The following is a 17,913-nucleotide window of genomic DNA, read 5'->3' as shown; positions in this document are numbered from 1 at the left end:
ATCGCGACCACCAACTCTATAAAGACCGAAAAGACTTGCCCCCCCGCTGCACCTGTAAGGAGCATGTGTCCTAATCTACATGGAAAGCAAAGCTAACTTAGCCTATAACAGAAAAGGTGGTTATCACCAACTAATTAATTAGCACGAGAAGCAAGAAACTCAACTAAGGGGAGGAGGCTAACTATCTGTCAAAACTGAGAAAATCACTGTAAAGGTGGCACCCCTCAGGACCTGGACCCCTCCTCTGCTGACCGGATCAACGCAGTACCCAGGACTGGTGCTATCTTTTATTTCTTCTTCCTCTTTTCTTCTCAAACTTTTTTTTTTCTGTGCCCCCTTATGTTCTTTTCCTTCTCCTTTGAAGCTATAAAAGCAAGGCTTACCATAATCGTACCACAGTAACTTGTCTATCATAATCATAATTCTGTAGTTTGCTTGTTGTAATCGTACTACCACAGTTTGCTTGTCATAATTGTACCACTATAATTTGCGTATCATAATGGTGCTTCAGTAGTTTCCTTGTCATTATTGTGTGTAATTGTGCCTCGGAAGTTTGCCTGTCATAATTGTGCCACAATAAGTCATAGAATCATAGAATGGTAAGGGTTGGAAGGGACCTTGAAGATCATCTGGTTCCAACCCCCCTGCCATGAGCAGGGACACCTTCCACTAGACCAGGTTGTTCAGAGTTCCATCCAACCTGGCCTTGAACACTGCCAGGGAGGGGGCATCCACAGCTTCTCTGGGCAACCTTTTCCGGTGTTTCACCACCGTCATGGTGAAGAATTTCTTCCTAATATCTAATCTAAATCTGCCCTCTTTTACTTTAGAGCCGTTCCCCCTTGTCCTATCACTACACACCCTTGTGAAAAGTCCCTCTCCATCCTTCTTCAGGTACTGGAAGGCTGCTATAAGGTCACCCTGGAGCCTTCTCTTCTCCAGGCTGAACAGCCCCAACTCTCTTAGCCTGTCCTTGTAGGAGAGGTGCTCCAGCCCTCTGATGAATAAACCTTGTAAAGTGACACAGGCTCTCTGGTGTTATTTCACCTTAATCCAATTGAGGGGATTGGTGAATCTGAGTCACTCTTGTTAATGGAGTGGGGTATTTAATCCCTCTCATTATTGGGGTGTGACACTTTCAGAGGTCTTTTGAAGCTGAATGATGTTTGCTGCTGATGGCACTGACAGACATCCAGCTATTTGTCTGGCTTCGTTAAATTGCTCTATTAATTTAGATCTCTGAGTTGCTGCAGGACTGTGCATGGTTTAGACTTGTATTTGCTGGCTTTTTGTTCTTGTTTCTTCTGATTGATTTGAATGCTTTGTGTTCAAAGAAGCTAGTTTGCAGTTTTTCCTCCTTTTTCTTTTGAATATGTAATCATATGTTGTTTGTTTTCAGAGCACTGTGATTTTCACAGTTTCCATGTTTGCTGAAACAAGGCAGTAAAGATGACCCACAACGCTGTGTTTCATGGTCAAACATATCCAGAAGGTAGCAACGAAGGTTATGGAGGCTCTCTGGTAAAGTTAGCACATGAGAAGTACTTCACTCGTTGATTGTATGACAGCATGTATTTTTAGTCAGGCTGAGGTCTTTCAGACAGTCACGTTTGAGATGTCTGTCTCTCTAATTTCTACATGTGTGCAAACCACAGCAAGCAGTTATTTTGGATAGTCAGTGTGAGTCAGCTGACACTTGTTTCATTTTAGGGCTCTTGGATGTGTTCTCTTCTATGACCTCTGTTTGGGTCCAGGGTGTTGCATGACAAGCAGAGAGCCTTTTCTTCTCCTCAGAAGTTCTGTCCATTTTGTTGCTCATTTTGTTGCTCAGCTCTGCCCTACATGCAGTTTTCCTTGTTCCTTGTTGAAGTAAAGGCAGTGATTTGGGGAAAAACAGGAGGAAGCAAGGACAGGTTCAATCAATAATTTGCTGCTCAAGGTGCAGCTTTGGTGTGGTGCATGTACTGCGAAGGGAAACTTCACCTTAATTTATGGGCTGTCTGTCAGGCTGGGGAATCAGATTCTGTGAACTCCTAAAATAAATCACTTTCTGAGGTGACTACTCAACTGGCAGAGATGTGTCGGAACTGCAGACTTTTCTAGAGGCTCATGGGAGTTTGGCTTCTTCACATATGCTCCTCTGGCTTATGAAGAAGTGCTTTGTGCTGTCTCCCGTGGCTTCATCTGGTTAGTCAAAACTGGAAGCTGAGCAGGACGCGTGCCACTGCTTTGGGTTGCTGTATGCTGTTAAGCTGTTTTACATAAATTTTATTTCCTTAGGGAAAGCTCCGACGCTGCAGGTAACTGTACTGTAGTTGTTTGTTGTAGACATCCTCACACTTTTGATAGTAAAGCCATGCACCTTACCAAACACAAAGAAGAGCTTTTGCAGTGTTGGAGTATTTTTGCAGAGGGCCAGAGGGGCAGTTGTACAGACATGCAAGTCCGTCTCCAGCAACCAGTCTTCCTACGTTGACCTGCAGCTACAGCTTTTCCCTGGATTTCTTATTGCTGTGAAAAATCTTCTGATAATGCTGACCTCCACTGTTGCACTTGTGGTGTAGAAAAAAGGGAAACTCACCCACAAGTTCATAGCTGATACTGCTCTGACGGTGGTTTCAACCACAGCATTTTTTTTTTTTGCAGCAAAATAGCTATTGTGTCTGAGAATTCTTTGTTCAGGTTCGGTAAGGAAATGATTAGCATGCAAGAATGCTTTAAATATTTCTCCTTACCTTCTTTCTTCAAGCCATATCATTCACTAGGGATCTAAGCTCGCAGGATTTAAAGGTTTCCTGGCGAATGAGACCATAAAGAAGCATATACGTAATAAGAAATAAGAAAAGGTCACTTCTGAAATGTTACCTATTTTCACCTTCCAGGCTGCATTGTATGCACTTGTTATTCTTGAAGGTAAGAAAAATTAATTCCTAATAATTCGCTAGTAGCAGCATGCTTTTATGCTAAACTGGGATGGAAAAGCTGGTTTGGTGTTAATGTGTTCTTAGAGGCTTATGCTGCCCGGTTTGTTAGCTGCAGGATCAGGATAACATTTGAGTGTTGGGTTGAACAAAATTATGTTTCCAAAGTGTTTGAACTTGCTGCACTTGCTTTTGTAAGTAGCTTCTGCTTGAAATGAATTCCACTGGGAAATAAAAGACTAACGGAATGGTTGGAATATGAAGAAGCCAAGCAATTAAAAATGGAATATTAATTAATTAAGCTTACGGCTTGTTTGAAGGAGTGCTGTAATAAAATCTAGCAAGATAATACTAATAAAACAAATACAATTTGACAGAGTTGGCGTATTAGATATTATTGAGTATGAATTGAGAGTAGTGTCTTTGTATTTACAAAGAATAAAAATGGCTGATTCGTTAGCTGTCAGGAATACTTTTGAACGTGTATCATATTATGCCAATTGTGGCTTTATTTCATCAAAAATCTCTTACAGGAGTTTAAAGAAATTTGTTACTTAAGCTTTATGAAACTGCTAAGGAGGAAGACCAGTACAAAACCATCTGTGCATAAGCTATGGCACTCGGACAAGCCAGGGCTTAGGGCTTAGTTTAAGATCATGCATTTCAGTAGCTGGATTTGGAAGGGAATACCAATTTTCACTCTTAAATCCCAGCTCCCAGGTGATGTTCTCAAACCCATGTCATTGCCAGAGTTTCAGCCTGCTGGCTGTAATTATGTTGAACTGTTTGGTAATGATTTTTTTCTGTGTGTGCTGTGTTTTCAGCTCACAGTGGCGTGACGACGATAGATGGGAGAGTGTGCGACTATGTTATTTTTGACCTTGACTATGCCCAGTGGGAGCGATCTTTTCAGATCAGCTGGCACAAGGGAAATGCATCCTCGCAGCGCTGGACACACGGCAGCAGTGGGCACGGCCAGCACATTCGTGTCTTTCCTAATGGGACGCTGGGCTTCACGTCGTCGGGAAAGAGGATGCAGGACAGTACACGGCCATGGTGTGCAACAGCTCTCAGCACTGTCTCTACCAAAGAAAATTTCAGCTGCGTGTGCATGGTGGGTGTAAATTCTGACTTGAAAGTCCTTGTCTTTCTGTGTTGGGCTGCCTGGCGCAGATACTTGTTTATGTTACGACGTATAGGTTGTGTATTCATGGTTGGCAGCTTCTGCCTTTGTTTTTGAGTTCATAACAGTCTGGATGACAACACTTGCGTGTTATATTTTTGATTAAAGGTTTGCTACATTTGCAATTAGCATCTACACTTGTGCTGCAAGTCTAAAAACAAGGTGTTACAGTTAGAATTTTAAACCCAACCATTTAGAGCTCTAAATGTGCTGCGCTCTTATTGAGCTTCCTTGTTTAGTTACTGGATGCTAATTTTAGATGCTGTTTCAAATCTTGGTTTTCTGTCTCTTTATCCAGTGCTCGAATTTACCAGCTAGAAAAAGCAGATCTTTATTCTGAAAGATGTGTTACCATAGCTATTGAGGTCAACCCAGTCCAGCGAGGTTTACTGAAAGCTGCCTTAGCCTTCGTGAAATCTGACTCACCGTGGAATAACGTGGAGGTTTAGGGGCCTTCAAAGTACTGCTTAGGACTCTCATTCCTATTGTGAGCATCCTGACCCATAAGATGTTACAGCTCTTCAGGGGTACCATGGCACAGAAGACAAGTCAGTTATGCATTGTTCTCCCCTTCTGCTTTCCTCGCTCTCAACACCACCCTCTGCTTGTGGTTTCAGGGCTGCCAGAGGGCCCACAAAGTAAATACTTGCTCTCTCTTCCCAGTAACCCCCTGTATGCCCTGTTGCCTTTCACTGTAGTTCCTGCATTTCCCAGCCAGGAGTAAAGAGCTCCAGGAGAATGAGTTTCCTCCTCTTGGTGCTCCCTTTCTATTGTCAGTGCCCAGCAAAGCGCTCTGCCTGCCTTGCCCTCACGATAGCCCTGGATGGTGAAGGCAGTTTCATCTTTTGTGCTTCAGTGACTTGAACTTGCCATCTCTGACTCAAGTCAGAGCAATACAAGAACATGGAATAGAAAATGGATTCTGCTGACACCGCTGTTTGAGGTGACTTTTTTTTTTTTTGTGCCTTGTAGTTAATGCCCTTCCTCTGTTTCCTGGGAGTAGGGACCAGAGAAATTTTTTTCCTTCTTGTCCATTGGACGGGTAGGCAGAATGGACAAACAGGAGGTGTTTTAGGCTGTTTGAGAGGCGTCCTATTTCATTTTGAAATAGCTGGGCATCTGAACTATGTTACGGCAGTGGTTTCAATGTAGGCAGAACCTTTGCTTGTCAGGGCATAACAATCTTTGCCCAGAAGCAGTTAGCTTTTTAGAAGCAAACAATTCTCATTTGTATAGGGGTTATTTTTCATTCAGACCTGGAGGTTACAGTAATGTTATACCTCAGATGTGCCAAATTCAACTTATGGCATAGGGTTTGTTTCTACTCCTGACATCACAGCTGTTGTAAATGTCGAGATCCAGTTTTGTAAGGAAACTGTTAAAACTTACTATCTGGGTTCTAGACAGTGTCAAAGACAATATTAATAATAGCAATAAAAATTTAATATCAACAGTTAGATTAATATTAATCAACAATATTTAATTTAGTAGTAACAATATTTATAATATTAGATAATATTTATAACATTTAATATTAATTAAGAAGGGATTAATAAGTATGACGGATGCTGATTCATAATAGACTTGCTATATCTTGTGACCTCCCAGTAGGATTCTCCTTTCCTAAAGCAAATCCAAGTAAAATGCTTCTTCAGCATGACAAGGAAATGAGCCTTCTTATGGTTTCCAGGGAACTGTTTAGGGACTTCATCTGTTACCTGCCGCCTTCTTAAAAGCAAGCTCTGGCTGCATGCAGGTTCCCAGTAGATCACTTGTAAGCCTCTATGGAAATGCTTCCAGGGTAGTAAGAGATTTCAAAAAGTAAATATATGTGATATTCTGTACATCCCTTAAGTAAATATGTATGAGCTTTCTTTCAACAGGGCACCTTCTCAGAAGGCTTGTAGGTGACTGTGTTACTTTTGACCTGAACTGCCTGCAGTCGGTGGGGTTCATCCATGTCATCTGGAATAAAGACAACCAGCGAGTGGCCAAGATAAGACAGGCAGCAAATGCCTCTACGGTCTACTGCAGCAGAGCCCATGTGTTCCCCAACGGCAGCTTGAGCCGCTGCCCCACGCAGTGGGGGGATGAGGGAGAGTATGTGGCAGAAGTATTTGATCAGGATGGCGTGCATTTGCATCAGGAAACTTTTAACCTGGAACTGAACAGTGAGTCTGAGTGTGCTATGCGTTGTGTGATGGTGTATTTTCAGTAGGTGGCCTTGCGCTGTTTGCATGCCTTGATTTGTCTTTGGGGTCTTTTACTGAATGGTGTATTTTGTAAAGGAGTGGAATATCCAGAGAAACTTTCCCACATTTTTTCCCTTCTGTTCTCTGAGTGTAGCTGTGTTGTGGGACAGAAGTCCAGAAGTGTAGTTTGGCTGGGGGTGGCAGAGCAAGGAGATGCACTCATTTGTATGGCAAATCCTGACAACGATGCTTAGATGGAGTGTGATACTGTGGCAGGTTTCCTTGTCCACGGACTGTGTTCAGAAGGTTTCTGGTTTATGAATTCCTACAAGATGGTCCATTTCCACCTGGACCAGCCAGTGCTTATGGTTTACTTGCCAGCGTGGAGAAAAATAGAAGTATAGGAAAATCCAGTAAAACTCAGAATTGGGAGAGGGTCCCACCGCGGTTCATACTCCTGTGGTTTGCCTAGTGTTTGAATCCAACTCAAATTGCCCTTTGTAATAAAACCCCAGGCTTCAATCCACCCTTGTCGCTCCTGTGTCATGTAATGTTTTGCATAGGTGGGAGAGGGTCTCTATGTGCAGGTTAGTGTCTGGAGTGACTGCCTGGGGCAATTGTGTACCTGAGGGTGGTTCTCGTGTTGCTAAAGCAGTCTTTCAGAAGTTAATTTTGGGAAGTCCTGCTGCATTTCAAGCCTTTTCCAAAGTGCAATGGTCTGCAAGAAGGCCTGGTTTTGGGTGTGATGTAAAACCAAAACCTGAACAGAAAGGTATGAGCCAGTTTTTTGCGGGAGTGCTCTAGCTCCAAATCTGTGTGTGTCCTTCCTCAAGTTGCCTTTGCCCTCTTTAGCACACCAAATGCCCTTCATTTTCCCTCCTTATGTCTTGTTGGGAGGAGGGTGGGAGTGGGGGTGGTTTGAGGGTGCATGTGGGCTACAGTTTCAAGCTGGCATAGAGCAATTTACTTGCAGGTCCAGGGTTTGCTCCTGTGACACCGGTGACCCTTTACCCATGCAGACCCAGAGGTCTGAGGTGTGAGCTAAGTGGTGCCCACCTACCCGAGAGGTTTTGCAGCTCACCTTAAGCTCTGTGCTCCTGCTGCAACATTCTGGGGGTGGTATTTTACCTCTACCTGAGGTACATGTGTGAGTCTCCGTAAGAGCAGAGACCATAATGGAGACACAATGTGTGAAAGGGGCTGCCCTCAATTTACACTAGTCTTGTGCGGATGGTACCAAAGAATGTTTTAAGGCTGAGTACAGTCCCATTAAGCTATAGGTTACCCACCCCTGGGCCCACCTTGTTATGGTGAGGAAAATCTGTGTATGCACAAGGAATGGAAGAAACATTATTAAAATGGGAACAAGCTATCTTATTACAAGTTAAGATATTAAAGCACTCTTATAGTGAATCTCCTGTATTGATTTCAGGCCAATATTGCAAATAACTGTAGCAAAGGAAGAACACTTACAAGGGATACAAGGAGTGTTCCTGTTTGTGTTCACTCTCTGTGGAATGTAAAATATCCTAATAATGAGCGGATATGTTTTTCTCCCCTCAGGAATGGAGGCATTTAAAGAAATCACAGAACTTACTGGTGGATCCGTATTCTTAAATCTAACAGAGACAAAGCTGAAACACTTCTTCCAGGTAGTCTGGAAAAAAGAAAACATGGAAATTGCTTGGACAAATGGTTCTTGGTTTTGGTGCCATGAGGAATATGTTAACAGGTCTGAGATTGTGTCTAATTACAGTCTCAGACTAGACAGGATTCAGGAAAATGACAGAGGCAGGTACTTTATAGAAGTGAATGACAGAGATGGGAGAACTGTATATGAATGCGTCGCTAATCTGAAAGTTGGTGAGTATCACTTAATAACTCTGGCTTTCAATTAATCAAAGATTTTTTTTTTTCCCTTGCATCCAGATTCAATACATAAACCCATATGGATTGTGTAAGAGAGTGCCCCAAATCCACTAACAATTAGCTAATTAACAGGTGGATGAAACAGAGACTAGCTAGGATAAGCCTTGTTGGGTAAAGCTGGGTGTTCTTTTGCCAGTATGACTGCTCCAGCCGAAGACCTAGGCTGGTAGAAAGTGTCATTTTGTTTCTAGCTTGTTACTCCAATATATTTTGAAAATACCATGAGTTGTGACAGAAGAATGATGGGCCAGTAAATGCCATATCCTTGGTTCAGATGATTGCTGGTTTAGATGTATCAGAAGAATTTTCTGGTGAATTTGGGTTTATCTCTCCCAAATTGTGAAAAGATCCATTTTCACATGTGCAAAGGTTACTGTGGTGGGGAAGCTGGGAATCTTTTCATTAAATGCTGCCTACTATTCTAGTTTTGTTCTAAATTTCACAGTGGTTCACAGGCTTAACTAGTGTAGTTACATCATAGATACAACTTTTTGGTTTGGGCTAAAATTAACCATTTTACTGGCCAAGGGACACGTTTCAGAGAGAAAAACAATTGCTGTAAAAATAATTCAGATTTCCTGCTTGGCTTTTCTTCTAATGCCCACAGACTCTCGTGTTCATGGACCAGCACAGCTCTGGGCAGCGACATCTTAGCTTCCCAATGAAATGGCATGGCACTGCTTCAGTGCTGCGTGTGCTTCCTTGGAACACAAGGCTGATGTGCTGTTTGGATTTTTCTGTGACACAGAAACCCCACCAGAGTGGTACAGAGACACTTACAAGTATAGCTGAGTATCACGCAGTGAAACTAAAATGCCTCGTGTGTGAATCTCTCTCACTAGCTATTCTTACCACACTTTACAGATTTCTCAGTTGGTGGAGTGAGGCAGAAAGAACAGCCAGTGAGCCAGGCTGTTGGCTGAGGTCTGTCCCAATGTCGTGGGTTACAGGCTCCCATATATGCATTGTGAAAAGAGGCCCTTTGGTTGTAAAATCCTTAGAGAAAATAAAGACGGTAACCTTTAATTTTAGAAGTCAGCTTTCTGACAATGATGTACTCACAAGATGTTACAAAAATAAAGATCAATAAAGCCAACATAGTACAGCAGGATGAAGGTACAGGAAATGTTTTTTCACAACTGCATTTTCTTTGTAGAGCAGGAGGAGAGGTTTGGAAGAAATCCTGTTCACGTACTGTTCTGTATTCTCCTAGTATCACTGGGAATTGTAATTATCACTGTCTTGGTTGCGCTGATACGGCATTTTCAGAAGCACAGAGAAAAGTCAGGTAAGATATCCAACACTCTGAGAATACAGAAACCCTACTTAAACAGCCATTAATGTGTAGATCTATTTCTCTGCATTTCAGGGAATATCTGACAGTGCAGTTTCTGGTATGAGTTAGGTTAAGACTAGCAGGCTCCAGCTTTACATTGCTGTCAGTGCTGGTGATGGCATATGGCTCTGCAGGGACTGACTGCCTGAGGCTTTTCGGCATTGATGGGAGGACTTTGAGCTCTGCCTGCTGCCAGGGTCCTGTGCTGAGAGTGTCCAGGCTCGTCCTGTGTGTCTGCAGGGTGGACTTGTGGCAAGGCCTTAGGAGGTCCCAAAAGCTGCCATTTTCCTGTTTACTTGGTCTGCTGAGAGGATGGTTTTGTCACTTGGAGGTGGGACACTGGCTGGTAAAATGGGGCCTCGTACCTCTGCTCGGTGGGGCTCGTCTGGATTCGGTTGCTCTTGGGCGCACAGTGTTGGTGAGTGCAGGCAGTGGTGGGACCTTCATGTTTACTCCTGAGTCAGTGACCCTAGCCTGAATGTGATGTGACCTCCCTAAGCCCAGACACCACCGTGTCACTGCTGTAGCTGTGCGGGTGAGCGTTTGTTAACTGGGCTCAACCGTGGCAGTGTTGCGCAGTGTACATGAAGCTGTGCTGCTGCTCAGGAGCTCCCAGTTAGCTCCAAGGCGTGTGTCAGATTTTAATCCAGGTTGTAGATCTTCTGATTTGTCAGTTTTAAGTAGCTTACACCTAAATAGGGCCAAGATGGGAATGAGAATTGAGGGTTCCTGCAGCAATTCTGTAAAGTGAGGAGAGAATGGGTCTGTGTGGCCCAGAGAGTGGAAGATGGTGGCCTTCTCTGGCAAGAAACTGTTACTGCCTGGAGGTGCTTTGCAGTTCAAATGCCAAGTTGGTCCAGCACCTAGCTGATGGAGACAAAAAGTAGTTTGTCCCATATGGCAGGAAGGAGCGGGTAGTGATAGGAAAGGCTTTGAGCTAAACAGAGGAGAGGACAGGTCAGAGAGCAAAGAGAATTGTGGGGAGGGTGCATCCTTGGAGGAAGGCAAGAGACAAAAATACAAGATGATCAGTGGGTAGAATATTCACCATGGTTCAGAGCGGTGAGACGCACTTAAGTCAGAGCTGTTATCTTTAGTGGTGTGCTCTTGAGCCTTACTTTCCTCTACTAAGGTTTGAGCTATAGGGAATTGGGTGATGTGCTGGGTATGAATTCTTCCACCTCTTCCTGCAAATGTTTCAAGTGTATTTGTCTGCTTTCTACTAGACTTGGATCAAGTTTGGACCAACGTACCAAGCATTCAACGTGGAAGTTTGATACTTACAGATGAGAGAGACAATCCTGAGGAAGGTGAAGAAAGGGATGAAAACAGTCCTTGTTCACGTGAGTATCCATCACTGCGTGGCTTCCTGGTGGTCACAGAGAGGGAGCCAAGAGTGTGATTTGTCTGAGTGTGGTTTAGTGAGGCCTGATTGTGTTATGTAAACTGAATATTGTAATCAAGGATCTTTTTCTAGCATAGAAATAGCTGAATTTTGACAAAGTACTCAGAGCTGCTGACAGCATTAATACCAGGATAATCACATATGCACTGGGCTGGGACTATCTAGATAACAAGTTTTCTGCAGTCTCAGGTCCTTCCTACCCTAACCTAGTGGGCTGTGTCCTCCTCAGCTGTGTGCAGAGACTTATGGTTCCTGTTAGCCACTCGCTGCCTGGGGGTGGCTGGTTCTTTCCCTTCTTCCAATTGCCCTGCACATTTGTTAGGCATCACACTTTCTGGGCAGAGGGGGTGGTTCAGACTGTGCAGGGCAGACAGTATCTCTCCTGTATTAACTGCAGTGATTCTTCCTTCCATCTGTCTGTCCTTCTGGCCTCCCCCATGCTCTTTTCCTCTTTGTGACCCTTGCACACTTCCTCCTGCTTGGTAGGAGGAGTTTCCACCCTAGCTCAGAGCCAGGCTGTCGCATAGTATTTGGCACATGTAGTTCGTCGGCCTGGAGACCCTGTCCCCTCAACAGCAAGATGTGATCTGCAGGGAGCAAGGGGAGCAGACCCTGCTGTCACCTCTAAGGTGGGTGCCCGAGGAGTCCAGTGGCTTCTCTTGTGGGCAGAAGTGATTCCTGCATTTGAGTGCTGAGCGCTGCAACACTGGAGGCATCACGCATGAACTGCGTGGCTCAGGGGACAGATGTATCTTCCTGGGCTCCTTTTCTGCTGTGTCTTGTAGTTACAGGAAGTGATGGAGGTAGTGAGTGAAGTGAAACTCAGATGTTCTACTTGAGAGGCATGGCAGAGACTTAGGTTTCAATTTACACTTTTTATGATCTTTCAGTAAATACACAAATCTAATAATTTCAGAAAATTGCCTTCAGCTGTGAATCATAGACATTTTGGTTTGCTTTCTGCTTTAAACAAGGTGTTTCCTCACGGAGGATGTTACTCAGCCCAGATCCCCGGCATTGCTTATGGAGCATCCTGTGTCTAGTCCCTACCCTCACGAGAGTCCCCTGACTGGTTACTTTCCAGTCAGCACTGGACTCATCAACCAGTGCCTGAGAAAAACATGTTGAACTATTACGGGAACATTTTGCAGAGGGAATTGTAATGATGTTCAGGCAAAAATACTGTAACTGTAGGCACTGGTCATCGCAAACTGTCCGTGCTGGTGTGTTTGCCATAGCCATTTTGTCTGTCTGAACTCTGAACCTTGAGCTAGGGTTTTATTATTTTTTTTTAAAATACTACAAAAACTTCAATTCCTGTCCCAGAAGTAGCTTCAGAAGAGTGTCTGAAGGAAGGCAGTCAGAAGTCAGCCCAGGAACTGACATCTGAACTCCCTATTTGTTGTCGACACTCTGAGTTTGTTTTCAATTAAATGATTTTTTTTTTTTTTTCTCCTTTCAGAAAATGATGAAAATACTAGTGTGCAGGGACTGGATGGTACAAACTCCACTGAGCAAAGGAATAAAGATTTGCTGAGAAGCAACATAAAGGCTAACCCAGCAGCAGCTGACCAGGTGACATATTTTTCTGTCTCTGAATTTCAAGGTAATTGTAATTAGAAGCAAAAGCAAGTAAACAAAGCAAAACCTGAACTAGGGTAAATTATCAAACAAAAAAGGAGAGCTTTAACAGAATTTCCCGTGGAGTTGTGCAATGGATTGGCAGCAAGGTTCAGGCTGGGGGAAGGGGAAGTGCTGCTGCCCATGCAGGGCCGCTGTGCTCAGCACCTGGCCTGTGCTCAGGGCAGCGTGTTTGGCCAGTGCTCCCCGCTCTCGGGCCAGGGACTGCACTGCCAGCGGGGCTGAAGCCCCAGCCCTTTGCTACCTCTTGGCACGCAGAGCTGGAGCCAGCCCTATCCGTGACGCTCGGGTGGCTCTGCCCAGCACGACTGGCAGGTGCCAGCGCAGGCAGGAGCGAGCTGTTGGCCAGAAGCCCCACTTCCAGCGGCTGAGCACGGAGCAGAAAGAGTGGGCAGCGAGGCCCTGGTGCCCCAAAGTGCTTGGCTGTCCAGGTGGGAGGGTCCCCTGTTTTGACCCTTCCTGCAAGGGGGTGGCCAGGCTGTGCTTGCGGGTCCCCCCGTGTCCTTGGCACTCACACCCGCACCTTTCCCCAGGGGCTGTGGCAAGGGCTGGAGCTGGGGAGAGCCAGCTCAGGGCAGAGCCAGCTGCCCGCGGGGACTGTGCCCCTCTGCTGGCCTCGGTGGTGGGGGCTGCGGGGTGCCCTGCGGGTAGGGTGCGTGCGGCGCCTGAGCCCCGCTGTAACCACACGCGTCTGCTCCTGCCTTGTGCTAGCGAGAGGCAGGAAGGAGCGGCCGATATAAATAGAGGAGCTGCTGCGAGTGCTCGCGCCCGTTGGGGCTGTTCTGCAGGCAAGTGCTCACCCAGGGGTCTGTCATCTCCCCCGTTTCCATATACCTCTTGAAGGCCTGGCTGTGGGTAAGGCAGCCCTGTGTGCAAGCAGTGAGGGAGTGTGAGGGGGGGTCCTTTTGCACATGTTCTTTGACTGCTTGGCACATATTCTTTGGCCAGCCTATGCCAGCTTCTGGCTGTGTGGTTCTCCTCTGTCTGTATCCTAATCTTTTCTAGTCAGTGGCATTAAAGAGATTTCTGTTGAACTAACTCTTCCTTCCAGATGGACAAAGACCCAAGGTGCCAGGGCTCAAAGGAGTGAAAGCTGTGAAGCTGCCTGCTTCAGTCAATGGAAAGTGTGTTGCCCCAAACGTTGAGAACACCACCCTTCCAGAATTTGAGCACTGCAGTCCTTTAGGATTTGAGGACTGCCTTCCACTGGGTTTTGATCACTCTGTTCCCCCACTGTTTGATGGCTGTGTGTCTGCAGAATTTAATTACTGCAGTCCTCCAGAGTTTGAGGACTTGAGGACTGACTATGTTATTTTGGGTTGTTCATATTGTGTGCCTTCAGGATCCATACAGTCCTGGAAATGCAGTGGAGGAGATATGGCCTGTCAGTATGCTTTGATCAAGACAAGCATAAGGGGACTCTCAGAAGACAAGTGTGGAGATTCAGTCTGCAGTTCTTCCCATTAGATTTGCCAGGAAAGATGTCCACAGTATTGGACTTGAGGTTTGGACTCTTCCCTTCTTGCTCAGCTGGCTTTCAGCTAACCTTGCAATTCTGCTGTTCTTCATATACATCTGATATTTTGAAGAATTGACGGGAAGCCTGAAGAGAAATCTCTCTGTGGATCAGTTTGTTTTCCAGAGCTGATGCCCTTCTCTTCCCTCCACTGAAGCCCTTCCAGTAGAACCCATGAAGAACCCCTTGGAAAGCAAAAATGGCATTTAACCTCTAGATTCAGTCCCTGATTCTATTCCTTGCTTCCACTAAGAGGTGTCACTGTGAAATGAGGAAGACCTTGGGGGTTTCTGGAGGCCAGATCAGGGCTCTGGCCTCAGTCCCCATCTCTTCCTGGGTGGTTCGTCCACCTGACTGAATGGACAGGGGAACAGGGCCCGCACCTTAACAGCTCGGTGGACATGGGTGGTTTGCTTAACCCTTCACCTAACACATACAATGTTAATAAATCCGCAGTTTAACTTGGTAGATTTAAGCACGAATTTTGTTTGCCTGGAGGAATATGCCGCTTAGGTAGAAGTTAGTTCAAACTGTATTAGGAGATGGGAACTGCACAGAAGAATGTTGCAGCAGCTTTCATGTAGGAACTGTTGGTTTATCAGGAAAATAGAAAAGGAAAAAAAACAGAACATCGCTAGAAAATGGGTATAGCCATCTATGGAATTGCCATTAATGAACAGCCTTGGTAATTAGAGGTTGTATTTTCTGTAATGTCTGCATTAAATTTGATCTTAAATGGTGAGTAGTAATTTTAAGATGGCCATATCTTAGTTATAAGGTGTTGCTTGTATGCTTCATGGAATATCTTTTCTACAGAATGTTGAATAAAAGGATTTTTTCTTGTTACTAAAAAGGTGTTCCTGAATGTCGTTATGAACTGGGACTGTTTATGTGATCTGTTTTGCTGTTGAAGTAGATCTTAATACATGTTCTTTCTGTTGGATAAAATCTATGGCTTTGTATGTGTGCTGGTTTTGGCTGGGCTGGAGTTCATTTTCTTCACATTAGACAGGATGAGGCTGTGTTTTGGATTTGTGCTGGAAACCATGCTGATGATGCAGGGATGTTTTAGTTACCGCTGAGCAGTGCTTACAGAGAGTCAGGGTCTTTTCTGCTTCTCACCCCGCTCCACCAGCAAGCGGGCTGGGAGTGCACAAGAGATTGGGAAGGGGACACAGCCGGGACAGCTGACCCCAACTGACCGAAGGGATATTCTGTGCCATATGGTATCATGCTCAGCATATAAAGCTGGGGGAAGAAGAAGGAATAGGGGAACGTTTGGGGTGATGGCATCTGTCTTCCCAAGTAATGTTCATGCATGGTGGAGCCCTGCTGTCCTGGGGATGAGGGAACGCCTGCCAGCCGATGGGAAGGAGTGAATGAATTCCTTGTTGTGCTTTGTTTGCGTGGCTTTTGCTTTTCCGATTAAACTGTCTTTATCTCAACCCACAAGTTTTCTCGCTTTTCTGATTCCCCCATCCCACCAGGGGTGAGTGCGCAAGCGGCCATGTGGTGCTTAGTTGCCGGCTGGGGCTAGACCATGACAGAATTCTGACCTTGTTGTAGGCAAAGAGACATTGCTAGTGTCTCTTTAGAGCAGATGATTGTGATTACAGTCCCACTTCCTGACTGCCCTTCTTCAGGGGGAAAACCCCAAACCCAACCCCTTTCTCATCTTGTTCTCCTAGGGTCATTCTTGCTTTGCTGTGGAGTCTACAGTCTGTCCACATCCTGCTTAACTTTTGATTCTCAAAACTGACCACAGTTGTTGAATTTTGAAGTAATCAGGGTAATAACTCCCTGTCATCATAGCTCTTGCTCCTCCTATGAGAATTCAGTGAGTCTAGATTTAGACTGACTGTGAAACTTCGTGATCTGGTTACAAGGAATGATGCTTCTGGAGATAGCCAATCTTGCAGCGTGATGAGAAATTAAGAGCTGATGAGTACAAAGTGTCTGAAAACTGAGTGAGAAAGCTTCGATGGATTTGAGAATGGCTACTAAAATTTGCAAATTGGAGGATGTTGTGGAAAAGGAGTTTCCAAAATGGGTTGTGAGCATAGAGTGTCTTCCTGCTTGCAAGGGGAAAACTAAGTAAATATTGCAAATTGCTGGGCTCCTGCTTCAGCTTAGTTTGAGTTTGTAAAGTGTTTAATGGTGGAACTTTGCAGGTGTGCTGCACTAACTAGGTGACTGTACGTTGGAAAGGAAAGCTTACAGGTGCTGTCCTTCAGTTAAGAGGGTCCAGGAGGTCCAGGTATGCCACATCTCTGAAGAGGAAGTGACTCTAGATTTTAATGGCTGAAATTACTCAACTTTGAATGTGTGCCATTATTCTTTAAATACTAATCTTACATCGGTAAGATCTTCTGCGTTCTGGGTTCACAATGGACTTCTTGACACTGTGAAGCTTCTTCAGGGTGCCAGGCCTGTCCTTCCTCTTGCATCTGACCACTAGCTCTGTGACCAGAGCTGCACGCAAGGCTCTGCCATGAGAGACAGCAGAGCTGTCTCTGGTTCGGTGGCAGGTTTCTCTTGAACACTGCCAGAGCTGCCTGGGGAAGCCTGGTGCTGTGCAGCAGGCCTGGGCAAGGGGCTGCTGGGGCTCACGGCCCAGCCTGGCTGCCCACTGTGTGCCAGTGGCCGGTGGCTGGGGCTGTTTGATGTCTCCGGCCAGTAGCTCCTCCGTGTGGGTTTTATTTTCATTTTATTTCACCCCATTGCTTTCTCTGGCCGTTCTGGCAGCCCTCCCTTTCCTGCAAACCCCCACGGAAGGGCTTCTTTGCAAGGGTCAGTGCAGCTGGGGGAGTGGGGACCGCCGAGGACCCACCATCCCAGCTCAGCCTCCCAGCTCTGCCTGCCCCTGTGCGGGACTCCTGAGGCAGCGCAAGGCCATGGCGACCTGCGGCATGGCTCAGATCTCAAGGAGCTGGGGGGTGTCCGGCAGGATGATGTGGCTGTGCTGTATCCTTTGGGCACTGTCTCCTTCCCATCGAAACTCCCTCTTGGTTGCTCATGATGCTATTGGTGCTGGCTGGAGTCAGCCAGCGGTCTGTGTCTCTGCCAGGCCGTCTGGGGAAGAACAGTAGGATTCCAAGTGGCCAGCTGGGGCGAGTGATGTAGGGCTCTGGCTGGCTGGCTGGGCAGGTGCTGCAGGGCACTGGCTGGCTGGCCAGAGGAAGCGGTGTAGGGCTCTGGCTGGCCGGCCAAGGCAAGCTGTCTAGGGTTCTGGCTGGCCAGGGTAAGCACTGCAGGTATCTAGCTGGCCGGCTGGAACAAGCAGTGCAGGCCTCTGGCTTGCTAGATGGGGCAAGAAGTCCAGTGGTCTGGCCTGCTTGCCAGGATAAGCAGTATTAGGGCTCTGGGTGGCTGGCTGGGGCAAGCCAGTTTAGGCTGTGGCTGGCTGACCAGGGCAATTGCTTTAAAGTCTCTTGCTGGCCGGCCAGGGAAAGCTCTTTAGGACTCAGGCTGGTTGGCCGGGGGAAGTGTTGCAGGGCTCTGGCTGGGCGGCTGGGGCAAGCAGCGTAGGGCTCTGGCTGACTGGCGGTGGTAAGCCTTGCAGGACTCTGGTGTGCTGGCCGGGGCAAGCGGTGTAGGGCTCAGGGTGGGTGTCTGGGGTGCTGGTGCAGGGTACCCGGTGGCCAGCCGGGGCAAGCAGCGTAGGGCTCTTACTGGCTGGGGGCAGTAAGCGGTTCAGGGCTCTGGGTGGCCAGCTGCAGTAATCGCTGCCAGGCTCTGGCTTGCTGGGGTGGGCAAGCGCTGCAGGACTCATGCTGGCCAACCAGCGTAG

At 46.3% G+C, this 17,913-nt stretch overlaps 1 protein-coding gene across 1 annotated transcript; it reads left to right on the top strand.

Moving 5' to 3' along the window:
* The first annotated feature begins 1,449 nt into the window (after positions 1-1,449).
* Positions 1,450-15,131, top strand: LOC142360490 (uncharacterized). The gene is made up of 13 exons (XM_075413283.1): positions 1,450-1,521; positions 1,656-1,680; positions 2,056-2,187; positions 2,329-2,560; positions 2,647-2,687; positions 3,746-3,886; positions 3,952-4,035; positions 5,988-6,275; positions 7,860-8,159; positions 9,382-9,513; positions 10,788-10,904; positions 12,429-12,541; positions 13,950-15,131. The coding sequence occupies exons 1-13, from the start codon at positions 1,450-1,452 to the stop codon at positions 14,004-14,006; spliced, it is 1,734 nt and encodes a 577-aa protein (XP_075269398.1). The 3' UTR covers positions 14,007-15,131.
* Positions 15,132-17,913: the final 2,782 nt, after the last annotated feature.

The sequence above is a fragment of the Opisthocomus hoazin genome, chromosome 1 (genome assembly GCF_030867145.1).
Source record: "Opisthocomus hoazin isolate bOpiHoa1 chromosome 1, bOpiHoa1.hap1, whole genome shotgun sequence".
Classification (NCBI taxonomy): Eukaryota; Metazoa; Chordata; class Aves; order Opisthocomiformes; family Opisthocomidae; genus Opisthocomus; species Opisthocomus hoazin.
Note: the sequence above shows the minus strand (reverse complement) of the source record. Positions and strands in the feature narration are given on the sequence as shown.

Bases quoted from the DNA above. Each gene is read 5' to 3' on its own strand.
- LOC142360490 (XM_075413283.1), top strand. From the start codon at position 1,450: ATGACCCACAACGCTGTGTTTCATGGTCAAACATATCCAGAAGGTAGC. The intron at 1,681-2,055 runs GTGAGTCAGCTG...TCACTTTCTGAG, and splicing joins AGTTATTTTGGATAGTCAGT to GTGACTACTCAACTGGCAGA. The intron at 2,561-2,646 runs GTAGAAAAAAGG...TTTTTTTTGCAG, and splicing joins TCCACTGTTGCACTTGTGGT to CAAAATAGCTATTGTGTCTG.